This window comes from Boleophthalmus pectinirostris, unplaced genomic scaffold, assembly GCF_026225935.1.
Source record: "Boleophthalmus pectinirostris isolate CB_2022bp ecotype Guang Dong unplaced genomic scaffold, ASM2622593v1 HiC_scaffold_8, whole genome shotgun sequence".
In the NCBI taxonomy this organism is placed as follows: Eukaryota; Metazoa; Chordata; class Actinopteri; order Gobiiformes; family Gobiidae; genus Boleophthalmus; species Boleophthalmus pectinirostris.
In genome coordinates this window covers 19,326,131-19,352,237 of record NW_026571515.1, presented here as the reverse complement: position 1 = coordinate 19,352,237, position 26,107 = coordinate 19,326,131, and the positions used below count along the sequence as shown (strand labels likewise).

The 26,107-nt window shown below is 38.0% G+C and overlaps 1 protein-coding gene across 1 annotated transcript in view; it reads left to right on the top strand.

Annotated features, from left to right (window-relative positions):
- The window catches only part of chchd6a (coiled-coil-helix-coiled-coil-helix domain containing 6a), a 70,606-nt gene that overhangs the window by 19,078 nt on the left and 25,421 nt on the right, over positions 1-26,107 (top strand). The window contains exons 5-6 of the mRNA XM_020922441.2: positions 3,634-3,717; positions 12,940-13,010. Of these exons, the coding sequence (XP_020778100.1) occupies positions 3,634-3,717; positions 12,940-13,010 (155 nt within the window). The remainder of the gene's footprint in view (positions 1-3,633; positions 3,718-12,939; positions 13,011-26,107) is intronic.

The window sequence follows — 26,107 nt, the reverse complement described above, 5'->3', positions numbered from 1 at the left end:
TTGTATTTTTTATTCTGCCTCCCTCTTTTTTTTTTGGCATTTTTGATCATGTCTGTATTTACATTCCATTTTTTTGTTGTCTGTCCTTTTTCTTCTTTTCTTGCTTTTGTTGGATTCATTTTTTTAAAATAATTGATCTTTTAATTTATTTCTGATACGCATACAAGGGTGATCTTTATACACTTCGACAGTCTGTTCTAGTGTTTGCAGCCGTAGACAGTATAAAGAAGTAGACAAAAAAGTGTGACGTCACCCAGTCAAATGAAGCCAGTCAAGGCTAGCAGTTATAGAGGTGAATTTGGAGGCGAGTTCCATATTTGGAATTAAGGCTACTATCATCAGCAACCAAAGAGCCAATCGGGAGTGAGGCTGTTGAAAGTTCATATCCCTTCCCGCCCGCACTACTGGTTTAGCAGAGAGCGAGCGCTTAGCAGCACTGTCAATCAAGCCTGTTACTAACACTAGCAGGCATGACCTCAGGGAAACCAGGCACCTGATTTGTCTGTTATTAATGTTCACTTTCTATCTGAAATGTGGTGGCTAGCAGGTTAGCTGTGTTCATTTATATATAGAATCTAAGCTTGCAGCCACTTTATTATTTCCTGTATACAAATGTTCTAACCCTACTTGTCATGAAATGTGCTGTATGTATACAAATCACCAGCTTTAGCATGAAAACATTTTTAAATAAATTTGCATCAAATAACCAACACTTACTTCAACTAGTTGGTGAATATTTATTGTGGTGCCAAGAAGTGTGAAGGAAATTGTTCTGGATACAAACCGATGAAGTAAGTAATTTAATCTGAATCAAGCTAATGAAAATGAAAATTCATAAAGCCTTTACAGCAACCTAGAAAGTGTTTACAGGTTTGAGCTTCTCAGCCTAGTGTTATTCAATGTTTGATTTTAAAAATGTGTTAGTAATTTCTACATATTCAAAATAATAGTTCTAATTATTGACCGCACTTGCTTGTATTCTGCCTTTTTGAAATTATATTATTTTTTGATGAAAGTGAATTTTCATGGTTACTTTTCCTTTCATTGTGACTTCAATAGTTACAACTTTACATTTGTTACTTTTACTTTGCCAACTTAACTTGTCTTCAGCTTCAGAATTTCTTATGAAAGCAAACTTTTTCAATAGAAATCATTACCAAAAATTATAGCCTTGAAAAATAAATGTAATAAATAATTAGCTTTGTCTGTGATTAATTTGAAAACCTACTAAAAGCCCATGTTTTTCTCTTCTATGCAGGTTCATAACTGCAGTCTTTTCACCTTTTCATAGCGTGATATTTTCATTTTTCACCTTGACTATTTTATTGATAGAAAGCACTAAATAGTTCAAGAGTTCCAGAGTGCACAAGGTTGAAACAGCAATGCCTCCTCCACACTGCCGCGTCCTTCAGCCTTAGATGAAAAATGTACTAACACTATTTTCTTTAAGCCAGTACAAAATATCCCCTGCACACATTTTTACAAATACAAGAAATCATCTGCAATCATCCCTTTGTCGAGCTTTCAGACCCAAACACATTTCTCCTGAGGCTTGTCATTTTTCCAATTTCCAGCTTTTTATTTAATCACCCCTTTGTGTCCCTGCCAAATTCGCATCATTTTTTGAAGATTATATTTAATAAAGATAATTAATTCATTAGACTGATTTAAGAGTAAACTGACAAACCACACAAAGACGTTTCTGTTGTTTTTATCCCCAGCTGTCTTGTAATTGCAAATGTGTCTTTTTCATTTTTTATTTTTTTTTTGTATTTGCACCCACAGTAAGTCTTTGTTTTTCTCTTCTGTCATTCAATTGCATGTGGGCATGTTTTTAGTTTTTTTTTTTACAATGTTGCTGTTGTAATACTGTTTATGGCATTGTCTTGCAACATAATGTAGGCTACATGTAAATACTAGATGTAAAGTGCTGATTTGAGCTTCACTGGACAGAGTTACGTTTTCATCCATAAAGACACAAATCCCCAATATTGCATTTGTCCAACAGGCTAATGCTCCTCCTTCTTACTCCTGACCAAGATCCTGGATTAGATCGGGATTTGTCATCCACTGTTGCTGCTGTTTGCTCTTGTGGCACTGAGTGACTCAAATGCAGGGAGCAAATGTCTTGGGAATAAAGGTTTTGTCACTTTTAACTATATTTTGAAAACTTTACTTTCTTTAGTCAAAACATTTTTTTTTTTCACTAAAGAGTATTTTTACATCTATTTTTCATCTATTACTCTTTTTCTGTCATTCATTCTGTGAGCATGATTTTTCCAATTCCACATGTGTAATACCATCCGTGGCAGAATGTTCCGTGGTGAGATGGCATGTGGTGTAATTTTCTTTGGTCCACACAGTCCAAATAGATGGATGGACGGAGGCAGATTCCCAGAGGTATAATTTGAGCCATGTCGCACACTGTTTGTAGCATTTCAGATGTCTTCTGAAACTAGCAGTGTGCTTTATCAACAACAATTTCACATCTGAGTCCACAAATGTTCACATATTTTTATTTTTGCTTCTATGATCAGAAACGGGATACTATGCGTTCCATTAATAATGGTACCTTGTAAAATGTCATTTTTGTTTGTTTGTTTAAAATAAAAAAATAAAATCAAACAAGAGTAACATTCTTACACTGTACACCAGTGCTGGGTAACATGCAAGTGCATATTGTAACTATTTTTTCTAATATATACTCCATATTGTTGTGCAAGGAACCGATTGCAAGCTGTTGCAGAGAAAGCCACAGAGAAGGCTATTGCCTCAGCGAAATGCTGCTGTCTTTGTCCTTAGCTTACTGCTCCCAGTGCTGCCAAAAAACAACAAAATGAAACCCTGCTGATTTCCTGGAGAGCTGTCGCATTAAATGCTAATTCCTCATTTACCGCCCTTGTCCCTGTCAAAAATAACTACATTACTCTTTACAGCAGATTTAAACAGGTGGGTGAAGGCATACAGGTTAGATGATTTCTTCTATTTACAGTGTAGGCGCATGCTGTACAATTGAACTTGAATGTACCCTTAATAATTTCTTATTAATTTAATCTAATCTAATTAATGAAATGACATAAGGAGGAGAAGGAGAAGAGAATCAGAAAGAGAAACTACTCTGAACCACAGATTCTAAAGCAATAAAACTCTAAATAACACAATTGTACGCATTTGCAAGTAAACCTTGCCAGCTTTAAAATACGTTTTATATGCAGGCGCTTTTGAGTCTGTCCTCATTTTAATCCTTGTTGAGTAGCTGATGAAGTTATTGTTAAGCAACATCACTCAAAGTTAAAGTACGTTTCCACAGTATTGCATTGTGCTCTGTTTCCAAGATACTGCCTCTTCTCAAAGTGTATATTAGTGCAGCTCTAGTTTCATGTCTACTGGGTGTGGAGCTGTTTGGGCTTAAAGCGGCGACAAATCCTCTGATAACTCCACTGTAATATTTATACATGTATACCTTAGTTTTAACATTTGAATTGGACTAATAAATTATTTCTGGAGCAAACTCTTAAATTATGTATTCATAGTTGAAATAAGAAGTCCTAATTGGAGAAGATGTTGGCACACTCATAGCCTGTGGTTTGAATAAACATTAATGCTGTTATATTATCTATGGTTGTTTTTCAGGCTGAGAAGCTTCAGAAGAAAGACTCACAGCTGAAAGCATTGGAAGCCTTTTATAAAGCACAGATCGCCCAACTGGAAAAGAGGGTATGTCGCACATGCATCTACACAAAATTCTTCACATATACTGCATGTGGAATTTGAGATGGAATAAACAGTATAATTCTGTTAGATAAGCATACAAAACACTAACTTCAGCTTTTCAATTTTAGTTTTTGTAATTTCCTTCTTGTGTTCTGGTATTTTTTCTATTCATGGAAGAAATTAGTTGAGCAAACACATTTCTTCCTCAGTAATCCTGGACTGAAGGAACTCAACAGAGAAAAAGGAATTTCAAAAGACCTTTGTCTTTTGAATATCTCAAAAGCATTATATAATAGTGTATTTATGTCTAACATCATCAAATGCCTTACAGTGTAGAGGTAAACGCATAAAGCAGATGTAAGTGTTTGCAAGAGGACATGGATTAAAGGAGACTAGCTTCTCCAGAGAGCCCTTAGCAGCTTTTCATTTCCTTTCATGTGTGCGCGTGACATTTAGTGAGGAGGAAAGGTGCAGGAGGTGTGGAGCGAGCGCTAAGTCTCTGCCTCAGCGGGCTCCAGCAGGACGGACCTTTTACCAAGGCTCTCCGGAGAAAGCACTGCCTCCTTTTTCAAATGGAACAGACCTTTGCAAACTGCTCATGTGTGTTATGCCCACTTTAACATGGCTAATGCACCAAGGCGCTCTAATGGGAGTTAGAAGCAGGTGGAAGTACAGAGGACAACCTGCAAAGTCATGGTTTTCCTGTTCTTACTTTGTCTGTAATTGGCTTCATGCTAACTAGTTCTGTTGTTGATGCAGTTGCATTTCCATGAGCATTGCAGGATTCAGCAGTATAATCTAATCAAGGTGCATAGAATAATTATTTTAGTTCATTTGGTTAGGATAGTGCATGTTAATGCGCAGTGCACAAATCATTATATGCATGCATACATGCAAATACATCCCCTCGAGGGATTATGAAAGTATAACTTACCTTACACGAAACACACCAGATTGTAGCCATGGGTTTACTTCTTTTTATTGTCCCACATTGTCTTTCACAACCACACTATCATGCCAGCATACATCGATTGAACAACTGTATGCACTAGAGCCACTGACGCCCCAATAAAACCTGGTATTTTCAGGGGTCTCCCACCCAGAACTGAAATGGTCTGACCCTGATTAGCTTCAGAGATCAGACAAGATCAGGCATTCTCAAGGTGGTATGGATTTTATAATAAAATCCAAAAAGAAACTTTTTTCTTCTCAGTCCGGGCCATTCAGTTCAAACAACAGACGGCCCCCACCACACTTGTGTAACCTCCTGAGTATTTGGGTTCTGATTGAGTCAGCGTGGATAAACATTTGTTACCTCGATGAGCAGTTTGGGGCCACATTGCTCACACATGAAGGCCCTAGTGTCAGATGCCATGCTGTTGATCTTAGTCTCATTAGTAACAGGCTGGGTTTGCAGAGTGAGCGCAGACTGGCAGCTCGGCATACGGCCGCCACAAGCTGTGTTTGCACAGGAGCTTAGGATGTTTGCCTGCAGAGCGCGCTTTGTGGGCATGTGATGGAGCAGCAGACAGACGGCCTGAGACTGTATATTCAGAACAGGCAGCACCACTGTAAATGTATGCATGGATGTGTGTGTTTTCACACAACACGACGCAATCCACATAAACCCACAGTTTGGGGCTGTTTGATTGCCTAAAATGAGATCATTACTTATGTGTGCCGTTCAAAATGCACAGCTGAAACTCACATCTTTTTAACTGAATTTTGAATCAAGACACATCATTTTTGAACCAATTGCGACAATTATAACAGTATGGATTGGATGTTGCTAAACCTTTAAGTAAATTGCAATATAGACAATAAACACCCCATGAAATTACAATAAGGGATGATTTTGGCAAAAAGTTTGAATATATTCTGGTTCTATAGACCAACAGAATGCCTTCCACATGTTGGCTCTAATACAATAAGCCTAAAGAAATAAATCAAATGGTTCAAAAGAAAAGGACCTAGAAAATGATTAAGTTTTTAAATTGCCAGCTGCCATGAGTTTTTAATAACTCAAGTTTGTAAATCAGACTAAAATTTGCATCAAAATGAAAACACTTTCTTGTAAATATGCATTCCCAATAATGACTACAATGCACTCCAAAACTGTTGGTACAGTTTACTTATTATGAAACTCCTATCTTCATCTCCAGATGGGCTCGGCCTCAGTGGAGAGATATTGTTAACAAGCTAAACTAATAAGCAGATCCAGGCCTCTGCAGCATATTGAGCAGACAGCTTTTTAACTGCATGAAAGTGTTCAACTTTGACTCTGCATACGGCCCAGAGCGCCAGCATCTCCATATGAAAGTGCAAGCCAGCAAAAAAGTTCCAATTCAGCACAGACGAGAAAGCTAATGCTGCTACATCTATTCCACAACAGTAGATGGGGGGAACACATGTGAGCCATAGGTTGAATTTGAGTATATTTGCGGAAGTGGTGCGTGTGCAATCATGAATACATAGCTTTGTATCTGCTGGGTAATAAAGGCAGCGACAGTTCATTATTTGGGCAAAGCTGTGGTTTTGTTCAGATATTTGAGGTGTGCTACATGAGGCCTCTGCTGACGCAGTGTCAAACAGCCTGTCAGAGCCGGGAAAGAATGATTATCTCCTGTGGGCTGTTTCCACCTGCTTCTGACTCTACTGTCCTGACAGCGGCACATGTGGATCTGTGCGCACACAATGGAGAGTCTTTATTTTAACTGGAGACAAAAAAATCATGTAGTCCCAGAGCCTTTCAAAAAGTCAACTCTGACACTGGTCATGATTTTGGAATCTTTTCCTAAGATTGTTGTTTTGAGTGAGTCATTTCTCAGCTTCTTTCAGTCAGGCTTTGCAGGTGGTTCAACATTTCTCAGCAAATACGGCCAAGCCTGAGGGTTGACATGCAACCACTCACTTGAGCTGCACTTGATTCTACTTTGTTCCACCATACAAAAAAATGCAAGATAGTGTATTTAAGTCAATCTAAAATATAAATTAGGTTAATAATAGTATATAATAATAATAGGTTAGTTTATTTATCACGGACAATGAACTTAAAAAAAATGACCTACACAAAGAGGTAATGCCAGGTTTATAGCAAAATTGTTTATTTCCACTTTCAGTCCCTGGATGGGTTGATGTCATAAATAGCGAACATACCAATAGATTAATATAGTTAAGGTACTGTTGACACCTGAAAATGTATGGCAAACTGGTAAGAAAGTTCAAAATAAACATTTATGCAGTATATGTTTATATAAGTGGATAATTCATGCTCTGGTTCCACAAACTAGGTATTGTAGTAGAGTAGAGTAATCCTTCATTATTATTAGGCTGTCAATATCCAAAGCTCAAAATGCTCTGTTCCACATTGTGATGTCATGAAGAGGTAGTTTTCAAGTGAACACCTACCCTTTACCTTTTGTTTTGTACAAATGGGTAATTCCTGGGCTGAAATTATCCAAATGATTCTAGTGAAGGTATATGATGTTTAAATACACAATGGAGCACGTCCTCGAGAGTGCTTTTAGTTTGAGAGAAGAACTCTGGAGGATTTTACATGTATGAATGAAACTAAACAGAACTCTGGGTATGTCTTTGATGAGGAAACTAAATTATAACATAGATCAGAAAATAGCGTAATATAGGCCTTTAACAAAAATGCTATTAAAGAAAAATAATAGTTGCACACTCTGGCACTCACTAATCACCACAATAAATTGTAAGTGATTCACAATTTATTTATTTTTACCTCGCCAGTCCTACAACACACCAATTACTAGAGTCATATCAAAGCTCTTCCACACCCAGCCCACACAGTCAATACGAGCCACCACAGGACAGAGTTTAGTGTGGCTCACTGAATGTCATTGGCACTGTCAGCTCAGAGCCAAAGGTTAGATCAAGTGTGTGGGTTTAAAGATGGCCCTTTCACACACGCATCAAAGCCCGCCGTGTTCCCAAAAGTCTATTCACTCCATTTGCCTTCAACAAAACAGCAATGAGCTTAATTAGTCAACGGTTGGAGAGAATTGCGGAGCAAATCAATCTAGAAAATGACGTTAAAGTGTGCCATCAAGGCAAATGCTGCTGCTACCATGGCATTGCGGTGATCGTGGGGACAGCTGGGTATATAGATGGATCTGTAATTATCATTAGAAGGGAAGCAGAAATCAGGCTCACGATGACTAATAGTAAAAACATTTATAGCGAACATGCTCGTAGATGCCTGTCTAATCAGTTTCACTATGTGTTGTCCATATCATAAGCAACGGATATGCCCAAGAAATACCTAATTAAATACCAATGTAACAATGACTAGGTAACATAAACAAATAACGTTTAGCATCTGGGATGGTTACCAATAAAGCTCAACGCTAACGGCCCACCCCCTGGTCTGTATTTATGTGTGTGTGCGTGTGTGTGCGTGTGTATATATTAGGGCTGGGCAATATGGATCAAAAAATATATCTCGATATATTTTGCTATATCTCGATATACGATATATATCTCGATATATGTTCAAGAAAAAATAACCCCTTAAAACTGAAAACTGCAAAAACAAATCTGCCAAATACAACAAGGTCCTTTTTTTTTTAACTGAAGTGTAAGAGGTCGGCAGTTCATATAGGAACATTTAAGATTACAAAAAACCCTAATTACATAAATAATAATTTAACTGTAAAATAAAGTAAATAAAACATATTTTCTTCTTTTCATTCATAAATAAAACAACTCAACACAAGCTCATCTTTGCATTAACTCTGTTATCCAGACCAGAACCAGAACCACGAGCTCCTTTAGCAGAAGAAGCTCAGGATGTTCCTTATTTTAACAGATCCTTATTTTAACAGATCCATGTTCCTCACCAGCAGAAGGAGCTCTGAGGTTTCCCACAATCCACTGCAGATCAAACCCAACGTTTCCAAACACTATTGTATAAGTGACACTGCAGCAGACTATTAATTAAAATCTTCTGCATAAATAAACTTTACATTGCTAAACTTTACAATATATAAAGCATAAGGACTGTAGAGCCACATCAGCTCGTTTGAGATAATAATGTGTTTAATGCAGTTTTGCGCACGTGTGTTTACATTTTACAGAAACGAAACTTATTTGCATAAACAGTGCACTTCTCGTGCAGCTCAGCTCGTTTAGCTTCTTTCGGGCTAAAGGACGCGACTCGGTGGAATATGAGGATGTGCTGCTGATGGTTTTGTCTGTAAATGGTGGAAAAGGTTCGTGGTGCTTGAAGCTTTTCACTGGCACCAACTTTCGGTGTTTACGGTGGTAGTGACGAGTGAAGGAGACACGAGCGAACAAAATCAGGGAGGCGGCGGTGCGCGAAGGCGACGAGAGAGAAGACAAACAAGTGAAGCGGCGAAATCAGAATTGAATATAAGCATTATATCGATATATATACGATATGTCAGAATTCATATTGAGTTTAAAAACTATCTCGATATATTTAAAATATCGATATATCGCCCACCCCTAGTATACATATATATATATATATATATATATATATATATATATATATATATATATATATATATATATATAAAACAATGTAGTGAATAATGAGTACAAGACTTTTCTAAACAAGAAACTACAAAGTTATTAAAACATTTCATCGGATCTTGTGTTTTAAACACACTCTTTGGACTACTTAAAACAACTGCCTTCTGGATATTAGTTAGCACGAAGCTGCTGAGCTTCCGTGATCCCTTTGTACTCATAGTATTTTAATTTTTCGATGGGAAAAATGAATGAGAATTTACTTCCAAAACTACAGCGGACTTTGAAGTGGGCGGGAATGTTGAGCTCCATTAAAACATTATTAATGAGCAGATTTGGTGATTATTGGCCGCATGAAAATCCCAACTTTCCAGACTAAAAACACATAAATGCAAACAACTCAGAATCACAACTTTCCATCTTGGAAACCTAAGCACTCGAGAACCACATGAATGCAATGTCTTCTGTATATAAAATGTCAAGTACCACCAAGTATAGTAAACATAGATATATATATAAAAAAAAAAAAAAAAAAAACATTGAATGAGATGGTGTGTTCAAGCGTCTGACTCGTAGTGTAATAACAAAGTGTACATTTATGGTTAAAAAAAAAAGAAAAAAAAAGATGTACAGATCTTCCATATCAAACAATACATGTCATGTGTCTCAAAAAAAAAAAAAACACTCACACAGACTCACACAACACACAAAAAGTGCAACCATGTGTATGAGCCAAGAGCTTTTCCATCTTGCTCCGCTGTGTTCTTGATGTCATTCCCATTGACTAATTGATGCAACCTTCATATGGCTTTGAAATATAAGTGGCTTTGCTTTTAGTTTGTAACACCCTTTCTGAAAATTACCCTGTTTTTGTCCTTTTTACTGGTTCATTGAGATAAAAGCGAAGCACCAAACAAAGAGAAACCTCGGGAATCACTGGAGCCTATTGTTAAAAGTGAGAGTGCACATGATGAGCAGGTATAAAGCAGGTATGAATGGAGCTGCAAGCAATTAGGAGACAGCAGGTGGCCTAATAGTCCCAGTAAAAGCCCCACAAACGGACTGAATCGCTCGTTTGGCTATTGTGCGCTGGCAGCAGAATGGCAACCAGTCAGCAGGTCGAAATGAGTTTCCCAAATTGAAAAAGATAACAAAGATAAAATTCTGGAAGATCGAGAATTGCGTTCAGTAGCCACACCTCAAAGGCCCTCTACCCAATTTTTTATCCCTTGTATTTGAAGAAAATTTGTTTTGGCCCTGTGCAGATATATTGTATATAGGTCAAATTTAGTCTGCTGTTTTATTGTCTAATAAGAAGTGTGTGTTAGCATGCTAGTTGTTAGTATTACCATCACGGCAAAAAGTGCTTAAAATTAGAATGCTCAGAATGCATAATGTAAGTGAGGAATAACTTTGGACTTCTCAAAACCATTCAAAATGAAGTAATTCTGTTTTCCTGTTTTAAAATTCAGGTACAGGTCCTTTTAATAGTTAAAACTGTCCACCCAGAGGAAATCTAGAACATCAAAATATTAAGATAATAACCTTTTATTTAACCTTACTCTAACACAAGAAACTTGAACCAATCATGAAATCAAGTTGAAGCAGCTCTCACATGAGGATATTTTCAAAACACAAAACAGTTGTCTTAGAAACTGATCACCGTAATAATTGTTATTAATAAAAAAATATAATGGGCTTTTGGATATACTTAAAGGATTACAGTGCTTCAATTATTATATACCTACAGCCATGCTATCATAAGCCATTTAGCTTTAACATTCTTGCAGACTTTGCATTCTGTTTTTTTTTTTTTTTTAACTCATTTTGTTTATCAGTTTTAGCTCATTCACTGGGAATACTCTTACCCCCCATGAAACTCTCCTCTTTTACCACATTCTTTATTCCTTTTCCACTCTCTGCTTGGCGTCTTGCGTTCACTTCCTCTCCTCCCCAGCTGGTGTGGTTTGCTGGTTAAATATGTGGATGCTGGGAGGCCTAAGCTCCAAGGATCAGCAGAGGAGAGGCTGCAGTTGTTGAGGATTAGTTGCTTGTTTTATCATAATACCACTGCCTGCTTGCTTTTTTGTTTTGTTCTTTTTTTTTTTCTCACTGGGCACGCTGCAAAGTCAGAAAATTAGCTAAAAAAATGGATGAGTAATGCGACTCATTACCAACAGACTGGTTTATATGCTACTCGACTAAAATAAAATCATGTTATGCTTGAATACAATACAAAGTTGTTAGTGGGAGTGGGATCGGTTGTGCATTATGGGAAAACTGCAGTGTTTAGAAGTACATTATGTTGTCACGCTAGGATTTATATTGGGATTGTAATATGTATATGCTCTCAGTTATAGTTTCATGTCAGTGGGTATATTTACATGACCAGGGTACTATTACATGGGCAGTAAAAATCTGATAACTACAATAATCCAATAATTAGATCTGATTTTTGGTGTGTGTTTACAGCCCAAGAGAAATCTGAGAAATCTCATCAAAAACGCATGGTGACATGTGACAGTTAATCAATGGATTTTTATAGTGACTGTTGTGTTATTTTTAAAATAACTTTCAGTCTTGAGCATTTTCTCTTTTATTTTTGTCTTTACCATGGCCTTGTTTTTCTTGTCAAATCTAGCACTCGTGTAAACAATGATAAAGAAATCCGATTACTCACATCAGATGGAACTGTTCACATGACATCTGATATATCCAGGAATCAGATAATGATCAGAAAGTGTTTGTTCACTGATCCAAAGGTTGGAGATTCGAATCCCACTCTCAGTGTAAACATCACTGCTTAACACAGATGTCATTGTGTCCTTAGGCAAAACACTTAACCCACCTAGCCCCCAATGTGTGTACACTGGTGTATGAATGTGTTCCTTGGTGCAGAGCACTTTGAGAGCCTTGAAGGTGGAAAAGCGCTATAGAAAAATGTGACCATTTACCTTTTTATTCAAAGTGGCTGATAGTGTCTCACCTGAAAACGCTTCCTTTAGTAGTCTTTCTTTTGTCCAAGTGAAATAGTAAAACCTTGACATCTGCATTGGTTTAGAATGGTGGGGTATGATGATCTGTTCTGCACACTGGCTGTTGGCAGAAGGTTTGATTCCCCAAAGTCTTTTCAGAGTGGAGTTTTCACCACAAGCTGAAGTTTTCCACCTCTAACCCTTGATACTTTCAAACTAATGCTAACATAATATGCTAAATCTCCATCATGAATAATTAAAGCTCCTCTAGACAAGTAAATGCTGCAAAAAGAGCTGAATAAAAATAAAAATGGAAAAAACTTCTTTTAAAAAATATTTATACACATTTGTACGATACTTAAACTTCAACATTAAAAGACGTGTTTTAGCCCGTTTCTGTTGTAATGCCAAAATCTCTTGATTTATTTTTGCTATACAAAAAAATCATTTATATATATATATCTCTTTGTCAGTATCACCTACATATCATTTGTTTTTCTTCTTGACTTAGAACATGAGGTTCTTCTTGTAGTGTTATTGTCCATGTACGTCATTGGTGAGTATGTGTCCAACATGTGTCCAAATGTCTGGACAACTACAGTTTTTTTGTAGTCTGTATATCTAAATCTGTATATACTATATTTTCCAGACCAAAAGTTCCTCTATCTTGCATGATAAATACCAGTAAACCATGTAAATAACCATAAATCCTACTATTTTGTGTTTTCAGAATCAAGAAGAGTACGAGCAGAGCAAAGACCAGTTCCACCAAGCTGCCTCCAAGACCGAAGAACACGTGAGGTGAGGATCCATGTGCTGCTGGCTAATTCCCACCTTTTAAAAACAGATGCATGTTATTCCCTGTAGCCCTCAGGGTGCTGCTCCGAGTCACACATCCACAAACTAATAAGGCGCCACAGATAGTCATCTTTCCTCATTTTTAACCGGTTAACATGCAAATATCCTCCAGAGCCCACCGCACTAATGTGATAAGTGTTTTAATTGGCTCCTTTAATTAAGCAGACTTTAACAATACCCATTTTCCCAATCTCGGCCGCTCGCTGTCGACTCGTAATGAGCCACAGCCGGGGAAAAGGTAGCTAATTATTGGTGCTGCAGTCTGTAAAACACCCGGTCGACAATTCACTGCGGAGACCCGAGCGAGACGGTAAATTCGGTGTTGAGGCGGTAATGAGGCTTGTGCTGTGACATGGTGAGTGAAGTTATCTGAAAAACAAACACTGTTCTACTGTTGCATGTGGAGAATGGACGGTCATTAAACAAGTAAGTCAGTATAAGCAATAGGAGCGAATCCCAAGGCAAATCATTAAAGATTATGATATAGGGCGAGATACATTACACAATACAGTATATGTTTTTCAAAGGAACAGTATACAGTATTGTGCAAGGCTGTCAACTGCATTGATGGTTTATGGTCTAATAATTCACAGCCATTGAAGATTTGTCTTTACTGACAGATTTTGAGATTGTACAATTTTCTTTTTAAAGAGGAGATATGCTAAATCAAGTTTCTACCATCTAACATTTTTCCCTAATATCTGTGTAATTCCTTAGTCATACAGGCAGTATCCATAGCAAAAGAAAATTCAGTTGTGTCAAATGTTTTTTGAGTGAAGATGATGAACAAGGATTGGAGGCTTCCACATAATTTATCTCTTTACAATAGAGATAGCCAGTATGCTAATAGGTTTCAGATCACCCATTAGGGGCATGAACAGTTTGCTAAACATGACTCGGGCTTCGCTCAGACTGCACCCGGGACAGCTGCAGCTCAAGTGTCTGACCGGTTTTGTTTTGGTGTGACACGCACATGAGGACTGGAGCTCTGCTGTGCTGTCGCGACCACCTCCTTTGAAGCTGCACGCATGAGACCACAAAACCATAACTGTTTATTTATTAAGGGAAAGGGTTTGCAGTCAGTTACATAAAGAATAGACTGGGAATTAAAACAAAAACAAAACTGAAACTAATTTTACTTAATACATTGTTTTCTATGACTATAGAATTTTCAAACCAACAGAAGGTAACAATGTGATGTAAATAACAAATAATACCCCATAGTATCCTTTCTTAACTGAATACTTCTGTATTTCAATGTTTAACTATCAAAATAACCAACCATAATTATTCTATAATAGAGAAAAGAGAAGTCTTCCTCTGACACAAAGGTTAGACATTCTTGTTTTTGTGCATTAAATCACATTATATTGTCTGAAGAAAATCAGTGTGCCAAACTCAAAACTTTCTTCTGTTTTTTGCACCACTTCTTTTCAGCAGTTTCTTACACTTTGCTAGAATCAGTCAGAGCATTATGTTGTTCTAAAAAAGTTTCTCTTAGATAACTTACAGGTGGGAGTCATCCAAAGTCTTTAGAAACATTTTCATATGGAAAAGTGTGCAGTAGTTCCACAGACAGTGCCAGTCTAACTTAGTCTTGTAAACTTTGTGGAAGTTTCCCTGGTGCACGGCGGCAGAACAAAGCTACTGTACAATAAGGTGTGTGTGGGATGTGTTAATCCAGTTTAATCCTCAGAGCAAAAAGGGCTTTGACGCTGGCGCCCTGAGGTTGGACCGAGCAGAGAGCACAGGGCACTCAGCCATTCTGTTACAGCGAAGTGTAGTGTAGTGATGGAGGATGGAAACACAAAGATTACATCCTACAGCAGCCTGGAATGTCACACTCAGTGGGATATGATTCAGTACCACGTTTTTATTTCATAGCCTAATAAATGCCAAAGATCAGCTTTTTAACAATGTTTCAAAGAAGATAAAATGTGACACTCAGATGGTGCATTGCTGATTTGCTGGTGCACATGAACATTTTACAGAAACCTGCTTCTCCAGACTTGTGTGTTTGGGAGGAGGATGGAGTTAAGTTGGCGAAACCTTTGAAAACTTATGCATGTTATTAAATATGGCTGTAATGGAGAGAAGACATGCACTATGGGAAAAATCCTCCAGCTAAGCTCACCCCAACCACTCCTCGCTTAAGATCTGGTTCCTGAACGCTGTACTGCAGCTGCTCAATGCTTCTGACAGGTTGCCCCAGCAGGATTGGTTGAAGATGGATCAAATACAGAGAATGATTTTATCTTTTTTTTTTATTAAGGGATTAATAAAGTATGCCTCAACCTTAACTTTAATATCAGGCATTTCATCAGGCTTTTCCGCCATAAACATTACAACTTTCAAATGTCCAGCACTTTTTCCTGCCAAGAGATTGTCACTGGTTCAATTTCTAGCTGACCACTAGATAACAAACAATCAACATTCAATCATGACTTTGACACAGAAGAATGAATTGAATTGAGAGCTGGGACATTTACTGCACGATATTAACCACTGAATCCTGTGTTATTGTAGCGGCTCAGATCTGATCCACTTTTGCTGCCACAGAAGGACCTAAAAGTAATAAACCAGCAGCAGTATGGAGACACCGGAGGCAGCCCCACGTCAAACTGCTCACATCACTTTCTGAGGCATTTTAACAAGGCCAGCTGTCTGCTACACTGGTGCTGGAAGTAGCTCTAATAGCCCGCCTTTGTCAGATCTTTTCTGCCTATGTCAAAGGATCCCAGATCACTGGCTGATAACGCTTGGAGCACTGACAAGCCAAAGTTTTACTGGAGACTGCCGGCCACTGGAGCTCTGATTTAGGGAGAAGACTTAAAGCATGGTCTATAAATTCAGTGTCATATTTTCCAATGGTTCATGTCAAAAACCAAAGACACTATAGGTAAGCCAATAAAACCAAGAACACAGAGGCAGTAGTAATAACCTAGCTTTTATTTATAGTGGTACAGAACTTCCCAAAATTGCAGCTATGTCATATGAAACCAAAAAGTTGGATGAGCATTTTTGACAGTGAGTAGTTTTTATTGTATTTATTTATTTATTTTTAGAACAGTGATGCAGGAAGTGGGAGAAAGTTTAGATTTTCAAGATGAACCCAACAAGGCTACTAACTTGCAGTAGGGAAAGAATAATTGGTTAATTAATTTTCGTGGTTATACAGGTCAGAATATAATTCAGTAGGGATGTAACGATATCCAAATCTTTCTGTACGATAATATCACGAAATGCATCTTACGGCACGATATTTATTGTGATATTTTGGAGAAGCTAATATAATTGTAGATAGAAAACTTATTTTTTGCTTTTAAAATACCTTGACAAGATTTTGGTGTGAATTATTTTCATCATAAAAACATATTTCTTCATGTTTTCTGCACGGAAATGAATCATGGGATATGTAGTTCCCAATGTTTATAAGCTATTGCTACTGTAAAACCATGCATTTAAGCGAAGGAACTTGTGATTTGATATATTGTGACAGTCCACGATATTATTGTGAGACTTTGACAATACGGTTTTGATTATTGTTACACCCTTATAATTCAGAGAATTTTATTTTGTAAAGCTACTGACATACTAGGGCATTGTAATCTATAAATCAATATTAATGTCACTGTGGTTCTGTTGTGCTTTCAATGTTTGTATATTTTTCTTTTCACAAGAAGCTTAATATTAAATTCTGATATTATGACATCCCTAGCTTTAGTCAGTTGAATATTGTGCTCTTAAATTTATGGAGCACTCAGTTGTTTTTATGTTTTAAGAACCCTGCTTCCAAGAGTGAGATTACCCTCACTAGATTATCATGTTGTCTTTACCTTACACATCACAAAGATCCCACTACCTCTGTTACATCATTGCATGTCCTTACACAACTTGCAAAGGACCTACATCGACTGCTAAATTCTCAACAAAGTACTGTGGAGAGCTCACGTCGCCCTGGGGATTGTGGTACAGCAAGTCTCTTCGCTGGTTTTGATCGACAAAGTGGAGCGAGAGTAGCAGCACTCCTCGGCTCCCGGCTGGCTCCAACGCCGCGCCCGCGATAAGGCCCGGGAGATGGGAGAAGATGAGTGTGGAGATACAAGATAAGGGCCAAAGGAGAAGCGCACCCTCAGTCAATTGAAAAGCTGTCAGGGCGCAGGTGCATACAAGCTACAAGCAGCAGATAAGAGCTAACTCCAGTCCGCCAGTGTTCTCCGCATGCTCGGCCCCTACCCCCCTTGTTATCCTTTTCTTTCTCCTCCGCCATCGCACCGGTATTAATCAAAGCGGTAAAATAGTCCGGGAATGTGCGCCCTCTAACATGTCAAAAGCCATTTCCTGCCTGGATAGATAAGGATGGACCTGTTTACTTCACTCTCTGGGTCTCTGTGGAGAAGGGTGTCTCTTGGGAGCAACAGTCGTGCTCAACTTGCTTCACCTGCTTTCATTTTTTAATTTTTTATATCAAAGATTTTTTTTTTTTAAGTCTTTATGCTCAGCAGTCAAAATTCTTCATATTGATCAATATTATTATTTCTGTAGCGTCTACTGAATATCTACTGCTTAACTCAACGGCACTTTACAATTTCATGCGTTATTCATTCACTCCTGTCCTGATTGTTGTAGTTACATCTGTCCCAGGGTAGATTAACACTGTGATATTCTGTGCCATTTGCTTTGACGACCATTAATCACTGAATCACGCACCAATTTCGTACAGAAATGGGAGAAGTGTGTTGCCCAAAGACACAACAGTAAGCACAGGTCCGACCTGGGTTTATGCCGTTGACCTTCAAGTTGATGTACAAGTGCTCTAACTACTTTTAATTCCTACTTTTAATACAGCAAACACTGTCAATTTAACATTAAAACCAACTCAAACTTAAGTCTAAGCCTGGGTACATGGAAGGAAATTCGAAATGGCTATAGTACTTTAGCAGTTAATGGAGTTCATAACATTTAAAGGAATGTTGAATGGCCCAACAAGAGTCCAACTTGATTATATTTTGCTTGTAAATACATTATTAAGCTTTATCATCCAACATACATATACATTTATCAGTTTTTGTCTTTTTCTCTCGAAGTAAAATTAATTAAACTCTGATTATAACAGTATACAATAGCCTATAGAAAAACTTTTAAAACAGTTAAAGTTGAAACTAGAATTTGAATATGCTACCATTCTATTCACACACAAAACCACTCTTTGTAATCAGCTGAAGACACATTTTTAAGACACAAAGCCTTAATAGAACATATGCACAATGTGGGGCTTACAAGTGCTCAATTAATTTTAACTCTATACAATATTGGATTTTTGCAGCCGCCTCCTACTTTGTCTTAGATGTTAACAGGATTTTCTAATTAGTCGGCCAAAGATACCAGGACTTTGTAGTGGAATAAAATAGACAAACAATGCTTCATATGTATAGCCAACGCCATTAAGCAAAACACAGGCCCATCTTTGGAAGTTGGAGGGAAGCGTGGTTTAGCTGTGATAAAAGCATCTTCCTTATCAGCTATGCGGTTTTGCCAGAGCCTTTTGTAGTATATGGCATGTTTTGTGTCTTTTTGCATTTGCTAATTCCGCTTTCATTTCTCCTTTTTGTTTTTTAAGCCTGATTGTGAGGCCTGTGTGTTGCCTGAGATTTAAAGTGATGGGCAGCACCATTAATTAGCTGCTAATCTCACTGTTTATGCTATTTGTGGTTCCTAGATGTTTCAAAAAAAAACACCTTCCAAAGTTTGAAATGTTGGCTAAACTCGCATTCAAGTTTAAACAGTTTAAATTGTTTTAGTTGATTGTTTTTCTTTTCGATTTAATATGAGTTTACCAGGTCACTAAAACGTAACAAGGACAAACATGCCCAGAGTAAAACAGTGCAAGTTCAGTGGACGTTCAGTCACTATAAAAATTAAGGTTCTGCTATTTAAACCATTAATGCCTCAATTTCAATACAGGGAGGGTTCAGCTTGTATTTTGAGAAGATTACTTTGCAGACTGCCCATCAAATGTACTGTGGTGTGTATTTGCCTACAGAACAAATTTTCAAGTGGATTGTCTAATAATTACATACGGTACAATTCACTCCAGACTGTGGTGTGCAGGAAAATAGACTCCTTGTGAATTCTTTCCGCAGATCTGATTTAACTTTGGAATTCTTGCAGGACCACCATACCAGATCTACTCGTCCATACAAGTATCGGAAACTAAAAACCCGACATGAAAAACTTTTATATATTGTAGAAAACATTTTTTCCCCCTTACTCTGTCCCAGAATGGAGTCTAGTACCAACGCAAGTAGTATGAAACCCAACTTTGGACACCTTTTTAAAAGTTGGCTGGCAAAACCTTAAAGGTGCATTACGTAACGTTTCTGGTGGAAGAAGAAATGGTTTTCTCCATGGAGAAATTATTTCTTTCTCTGGAATGTTTAACAGTATGATATTAAACCTTTCTATTTTCATGGAGACCAGACCAAGTAACAGGTTAGATCTGTGGAGAGGCAAACCCCACTCACAATCAGAAAACATGTTGCACTTGAAGTTTTTAGGTATTTTTGAGCCATAAAACCACCTGTAATTTAATAAATGTAAGGTAGATACTATGGAACACTGCACGCAGAGCAGTGACATACCCATAGAAACAACAAGAGTGATGGACCTCCAACTAAAAAGTGCACCTTTAAAATTGTGCAGTTTATGCTTTCAAATTAATCAACCAGAACCAGAAACTAAAAACCCAACCCAAAAAACGTTTATATACTGTTTTTATTCCCTCGTGCTCTGTCCCAGAATGGAGTCACCTACCAACTGAAGTAGTATGAAGCCCAACTTTGGACACCTTTTAAAAGTTGGCTGGCAAAACCTTAAAGGTGAATTACGTAACTTTTCTGGTGGAAGAAGAAATGCTTTTCTTCATAGAGATGTTATTGCTTTCTCTGGAATGGAGACCAGATCATCATGACTATCTTCATGGAGACCAGACCAAGTAACAGGCTAGATCTGTGGAGAGGCAAACCCCACTCAGTCAGAATGCATGTTTTTCTAGGCATTTTTGAGCAGTAAAACCACCTGTAATTTAATAAATGTAAGGTAGATACTATGAAACATTCCACACAGAGCAGTGACATATCCATAAAAACAAGAGTGACGGACCTCCAGCTAAAAAGTGCACCTTTAACATCGTGCAGTTTATCCATTCAAATTAATCAACCAGAACCATAAACTCGAAGTACCAGTTACATCAACACTGTGAGGCAAAATGCACACCCATAACCAATGGTGTTTACTCATTTTATGTGCTTAAGACTTCCTGTTATTAGTTATGAATTAGGAAGCCCTATTTATGCTTCTTACACCATGTTGTGTTTCTTGCTTGCTTTTAACAAAGTTTGCTTTAAAGTTTGGTTAGTGGAAGCTATAAAAAAGATTTTTTTAATATGGGCAAAGAAAACAAACACTTCTTGTCAAATAACTTTAGAGTCTAAACATAAGTGCTTTGAAAACTAGTTAAACCATTTTCTAAAGTTGTTTATGCCTTACTTTACCGATACAAGCACAAACATGTCCACTGCACCCAAACATAAATTTTCTCCAAATTGTACAATGTGCAGTGGTGTGTATCAGACTCACTCACCCTCTGGAATCCCACTTTTTTATTTATTTCCCTTAAGCGCCTCAGTTAATATTGTTGATTTAAGACCTCACCTTCAATTTACTGTAGCACGTGGACGAAGCTTTAGCCTTCGCCACTGCTCAACCAATTTTCTGCTTCAAACGCCTTTAATAAACCTATGCACCGCTATCGGTATGCCACCATTTCCCTGATGAAGGCCATTTATTTCAAATTAAAGCTGAATTTCTTATCTCCCACGGCCTCAAACGCAGCACAGATAAAGACAGCCAGCTTTGGTGTCCTCCTCTTTATGTGGTGTTGAGAGAGCGGGATTAGCCAGGCGAGCTTGGACCATTTGGATCTGATAGGCAGCCATTAGTTGAAAGAACATCACTGGATACATCCCTTTATTTTCCTCATCTTTTATCTGACTGGCTGCTTTATTCTCTGTTCATTTGTCTTTAAACCACCATCATTCCTGCACTGATAAACTGCCCCGTGATACTGATGTGTGTGGGTAATTGAAATGATGGAGTTAGTCCTCCATTGAATCAAAGTGAAAGGCCAAATCCTGCCACAAATGGCTCGAGTATCTGCCTAGTGAAGAATCTCCTATTAGGTGTGTCTAAATGTGTTTTAATACACAGCAGAATGAATCAATGGAAATCAATAAAGAGCAGAAAACGCAGTTTGATAGTTGCTGCAATTTTACAAACCTATTTGTGGACTCAATTGAAAGAATACAATATTGAGAAATTCTTTTGTTTTTGCTAAGATGGCAAATGGTTGCTGGTATGTGTAATTGCACTCAGAGAAAGACAATTATCTCATTAAAATGAAGGAATTGTTTTCATCTTGTTAACTAACTTCACCCAATATTAGTATAAAAAGTTAAAGTTTAAGCAACAAAAAGTTTGTACAGTTGAAGAATGAGTTTAAGTTTTTCAGGAGGGCAAATTAACCACAACTGGAAAGTCAGGTTATCAATCCCCACATTGCAAACTACTGTTGTATTCTGAAGTGGGTTTATTTGGAAGCCCCAGACTTCTACCAAAGCAATACAAAAAAAAACATTCATTTATAAAAGGGGGTCTGAGATTCGATTAAAAAAACCCTCTGTGTCTAACTACTGGACCTTAAAGGTGCATTGCTCAACTTTTCTGGTAGAGGGTCTGCAATCTGCTTGACTCCATATAGATGTTACTGTTTTTCAATATGGAATTTACTTTAACAATATTCATGGAGACATGCAGCCACATCACCAGCTAAGATATATTTATTTGTTTGTATTTATACTACAGAAGATCCCAGGCAAAACAATAACACCATGAAGACAAACTGATAGCAGACCCTCCACCAGGAATGTTACACAGTGCACCTTTACTTAGAAACTTGATAATTAAAGGTCGTTATTTTGCCTGACATGACATTGAACAACTCTATGTTACATTCAGTTACAGGTGGTTTTATAACTCAAAAAACACCTTGAAAAACAGGTGTTCTGTCTATGAGTGGGGTCACCTCTCCACAGATTTGACCTATAACTTGATCCGGATTGCTCTCCATGAAGATGTTTAATGCCATTCTGTGAAACATTCCAGACAAAGCAATAACATCTCCATGAACAAAAGCATTTGATGGACTCTCCACCAGAAAAGTTACACAGCGCACCTTTAACACCAATATACTTTCAAGATTGACAATTGGAAGTTTGGAATACAGTAGTTTAAGACTTACATGACAACTTACATTGAGTTGCCTTTGCCTTTGCATGAGATCAGAATCCTTTACCTGCGTGGGTGCACTTACCTCCATCTCTGTCAATCAGCATCTATTACAGTAATGGTTCCGGACCTGTCATAGTTAACAATCACGCAGACAGAAACCAATTAGAGGTCTAACCACATTTAAATCAAGCCCACTAATTCCATCCCTCCCTGCACACGTTTCTGCTGGTCTGATCACTACGAGCCCACCCACTCAATTAAAAGGCATTTAGCGTTAATTGCAATGAAGTGTTCTATTCTGTGTGGGCTGTTTAACAGGTTGCAGTGGGCGTAATGTTAATTGTTTTTTCATCTTTGTCTTGCCTCATTTAATCAAGCCTTTCTTTAAAAACAGATTTTCTCTTTATTGTCTACATTTATTTTGTTGGGCGCTGAACAAAAGATGCTGTCTGAAGTCTTCCGCTGTAACAATGATAAACTTTTGAATTGGTGGAAAAAATGTGTACAGCAGATGGAGAAATTTGTCAAAATAATGTCTAATTTTTCCATCTTATTTATCTTGTTTTCCCGGCTTTAGACCTGCAGTAGATTCTGTGTTGAATTACTTTGTCAGTTACTTGTAAAGTTTGTCAATATAGGTTACAGTAAGCAGACATTTTCAGCAGATGTCTTCTTAAAGAGGGGGTTTTATGCTAAATCTTTCTTTCTTTTTTTTTTTTTTTTTTACTTTTTTCCATGTTATAACATTGTTCCTTCATCAAAAACAAGGTTTGAGATGTCATCCATGTATTTTTCAGTTTTTTGGTGACCTCCCAAGTTAGTTATCAGTAAGAATCTGTCCAATGCTCAGACCATAAGCCTATGTCATCCCCTCTCCCACACGACAATTCTCCATAAATATACAAAAAGATGACACAAAATGGTACACAACAACTTGACAAACCTGATGTGATAGGCAGTAGCTTAGCTCGATGCACCTTGTTTGAGTTGTGATAGAGCTCTGAAGGGGGAGTGACTTAATACAGAGAGCAATGGAAGAGCAGAGCGCTGAAAGTGAAACTTATAAAACAAGTTAAGGCAAGGCAAGGCAAGTTTATTTGTATAGCACAATCCGTACACAAAGTAATTCAAAGTGCTTCACAGAATAAGAAATACATTAAAATCATAATAAAAACAAATCAAAACATAAATAATCATGAAGATTAAAATTAAAAAAGAGAGACATAAATTGGAGAGAAGAGTGCGGAATGAAAACCTTTCAGTCATATGCACAGTTAAACAGAAATGTTTTGAGCCTGGATTTAAACAGCGTCACAGAAGAGGCCTGTCTCACATGTTCAGGAAGACTGTTCCAGGTTTTAGCTGCATGAACCTGAAATGCTGACTCACCTTGTTTAGTCCTGACTCTGGGCACCAGCAGGAGGCCGGTCCCTGAGGTCCTCAGAGTGCGAGATGGTTCATATGACACTAACATGTCACAGATGTACTTTGGTGCTCGGCCATGGAGAGACTTGTACACAAGCAGAGCTGCTTTAAAGTCTATTCTCTGAGCCACAGGAAGCCAGTGCAGAGACCTGAGCACAGGACTTATGTGCTCGTACTTCCTCGTTCGAGTAAGGACCGGAGCTGCAGCGTTCTGGATGTTCTGCAGCGTCTCACAGCTCCTTTCGAGAGGCCAGTGAGCAGACCATTACAGTAGTCTAACCTACTGGAGACAAACGCATGGATAAGTTTGATGTGGCTGTTAAAGTTCAAGTCTGAGTCCATTATTACCCCTAGATTTCTTGCCTGATTTGAAGGTTTTAGAGAGAGAGACTGGAGGTGACTGCTGACACTGTCCCTTTGTTTCTGTGGACCAAACACTATGACTTCAGTCTTGTCAGAGTTTAGCTGGAGAAAGTTGTTTTGCATCCACACACTGATCTGTTGGATGCAATGACCAAGTGAGTCCACTGGTCCATAGTCTCCTGCTGCCAGAGAGACGTAGATCTGAGTGTCATCTGCATAATTGTGGTAGGACACATTATTGCTGCTTATTAACTGGCCTAATGGCAGCATGTAGAGATTGAACAACAGGGGGCCCAGGACTGACCCCTGAGGCACCCCACAGGTCAGGGCCATGTGATCTGAGACACAGCTTCCAATTTCAACAAAATACTTCCTGTCTTCTAGATAGGACTTGAACCAGTTTAGTACAGTACCAGAGATGCCCTCCCAGTCCTCTAGTCTCTGTAAGAGGATCCCATGATCGACAGTGTCAAAAGCAGCACTCAGATCTAACAGGATCAAGACTGAGACTTTGCCTGCATCAGTGTTCAGGCGGATGTCATTTGTCACCTTGATAAGAGCAGTCTCAGTGCTGTGGTGGGCTCTAAAACCTGACTGGAAAACATCAAAGGAGTTGTTCATTTGGAGAAAGTTCGTAAGCTGTTGGTAAACAGCTTTTTCAAGGACTTTGCCAAAAAACGGCAGATTTGAGATGGGTCAGAAATTGTTCAGTACTGTGGCATCAAGACTGCTCTTCTTTAGGAGAGGCTTAATGACCGCAGTTTTCAACGCGTTTGGGAATGTTCCAGATTGAAGTGACATGTTAAGTATGTGAGTGAGTGGTGAAAGTAAACTGCTGAGGACGGACTTTAGAAATCTAGTGGGTAACATGTCCAGGCAGCAAGCAGATGAACTCAGACTGGTAACGATCTCTAAAACAGTTTTGTCAGTTACAGGTGCAAAGTGATTCAGCTCTAAGTGTCTCTGAAGTTAATAGGTTGTTTTAGGCGAATATAGCATTTTCAAAACACTAAAAGGTAACATGGTGATCTAAATATGTTATGTGTTAGCATTTGATACCCCACAGAAGTAAAAAACCCTCTCTTTAAAATTTGCAGGTAGCATAAATGTTAATTCAACCAAGACTGTATTGTGTTGCACTGTATCTCTTCACTTTCCCAACAATTTGACTACTTGGGCGTTAACACAAAATATAATATAATGTTTAATTTACATGATTCCAAAGTGTTCCATGAGTGTTTGAAAGATGCTTTTGTTGTCTAAATTGTGAGCTTGTATTACAGCCTGTGAGCCCTGCAATTAAAGACGACCTCTTAAACAAGCCCCATTCATGCACTGCTCCAGCTGCTGCATTCAAAACATATCTCGTGTATGAAAATGATCCCCAGTTTCCCTTAAGCTGTTGTTCATTAGGTGCCCTGTATCTCCCAATGTTGCTTTTAATTACTGTTCAAGTGCAGGATATTTAAGTTTTTTGTTCACTGTAGCAAACAAAATAACACAAAATAATTTCTATTCTCATTTACTTCCCACTCATGTCTGAACTAGCACCTGCAGTGACCATTTGTTGGTAGCTATGTCTGTAATGTTCCAGAGGGCATTTTTATTGATCACAAATTCACTGAAAGTTTGGACTTGAAACTAGAGCCTGACCGATATGGATTTTGTTGTGGCCGATATGAAACCGATATAATGGGAGTTGGAGCTGCCGATAGCCGATATAATCGCCGATATATTTAGCGATGTAAAAATTCACTGTAAATCTTGAATTGTTTAAAAAACTTAGGTTTGGCTCTAGTGGATTCTAAATTGGGTTTATTTAGGCAACATTTATCGTTATTCTGATTCTTTACATCATATTTACATACAGTAGATTGGCCTAATGGCATTTTTGCATCACATTC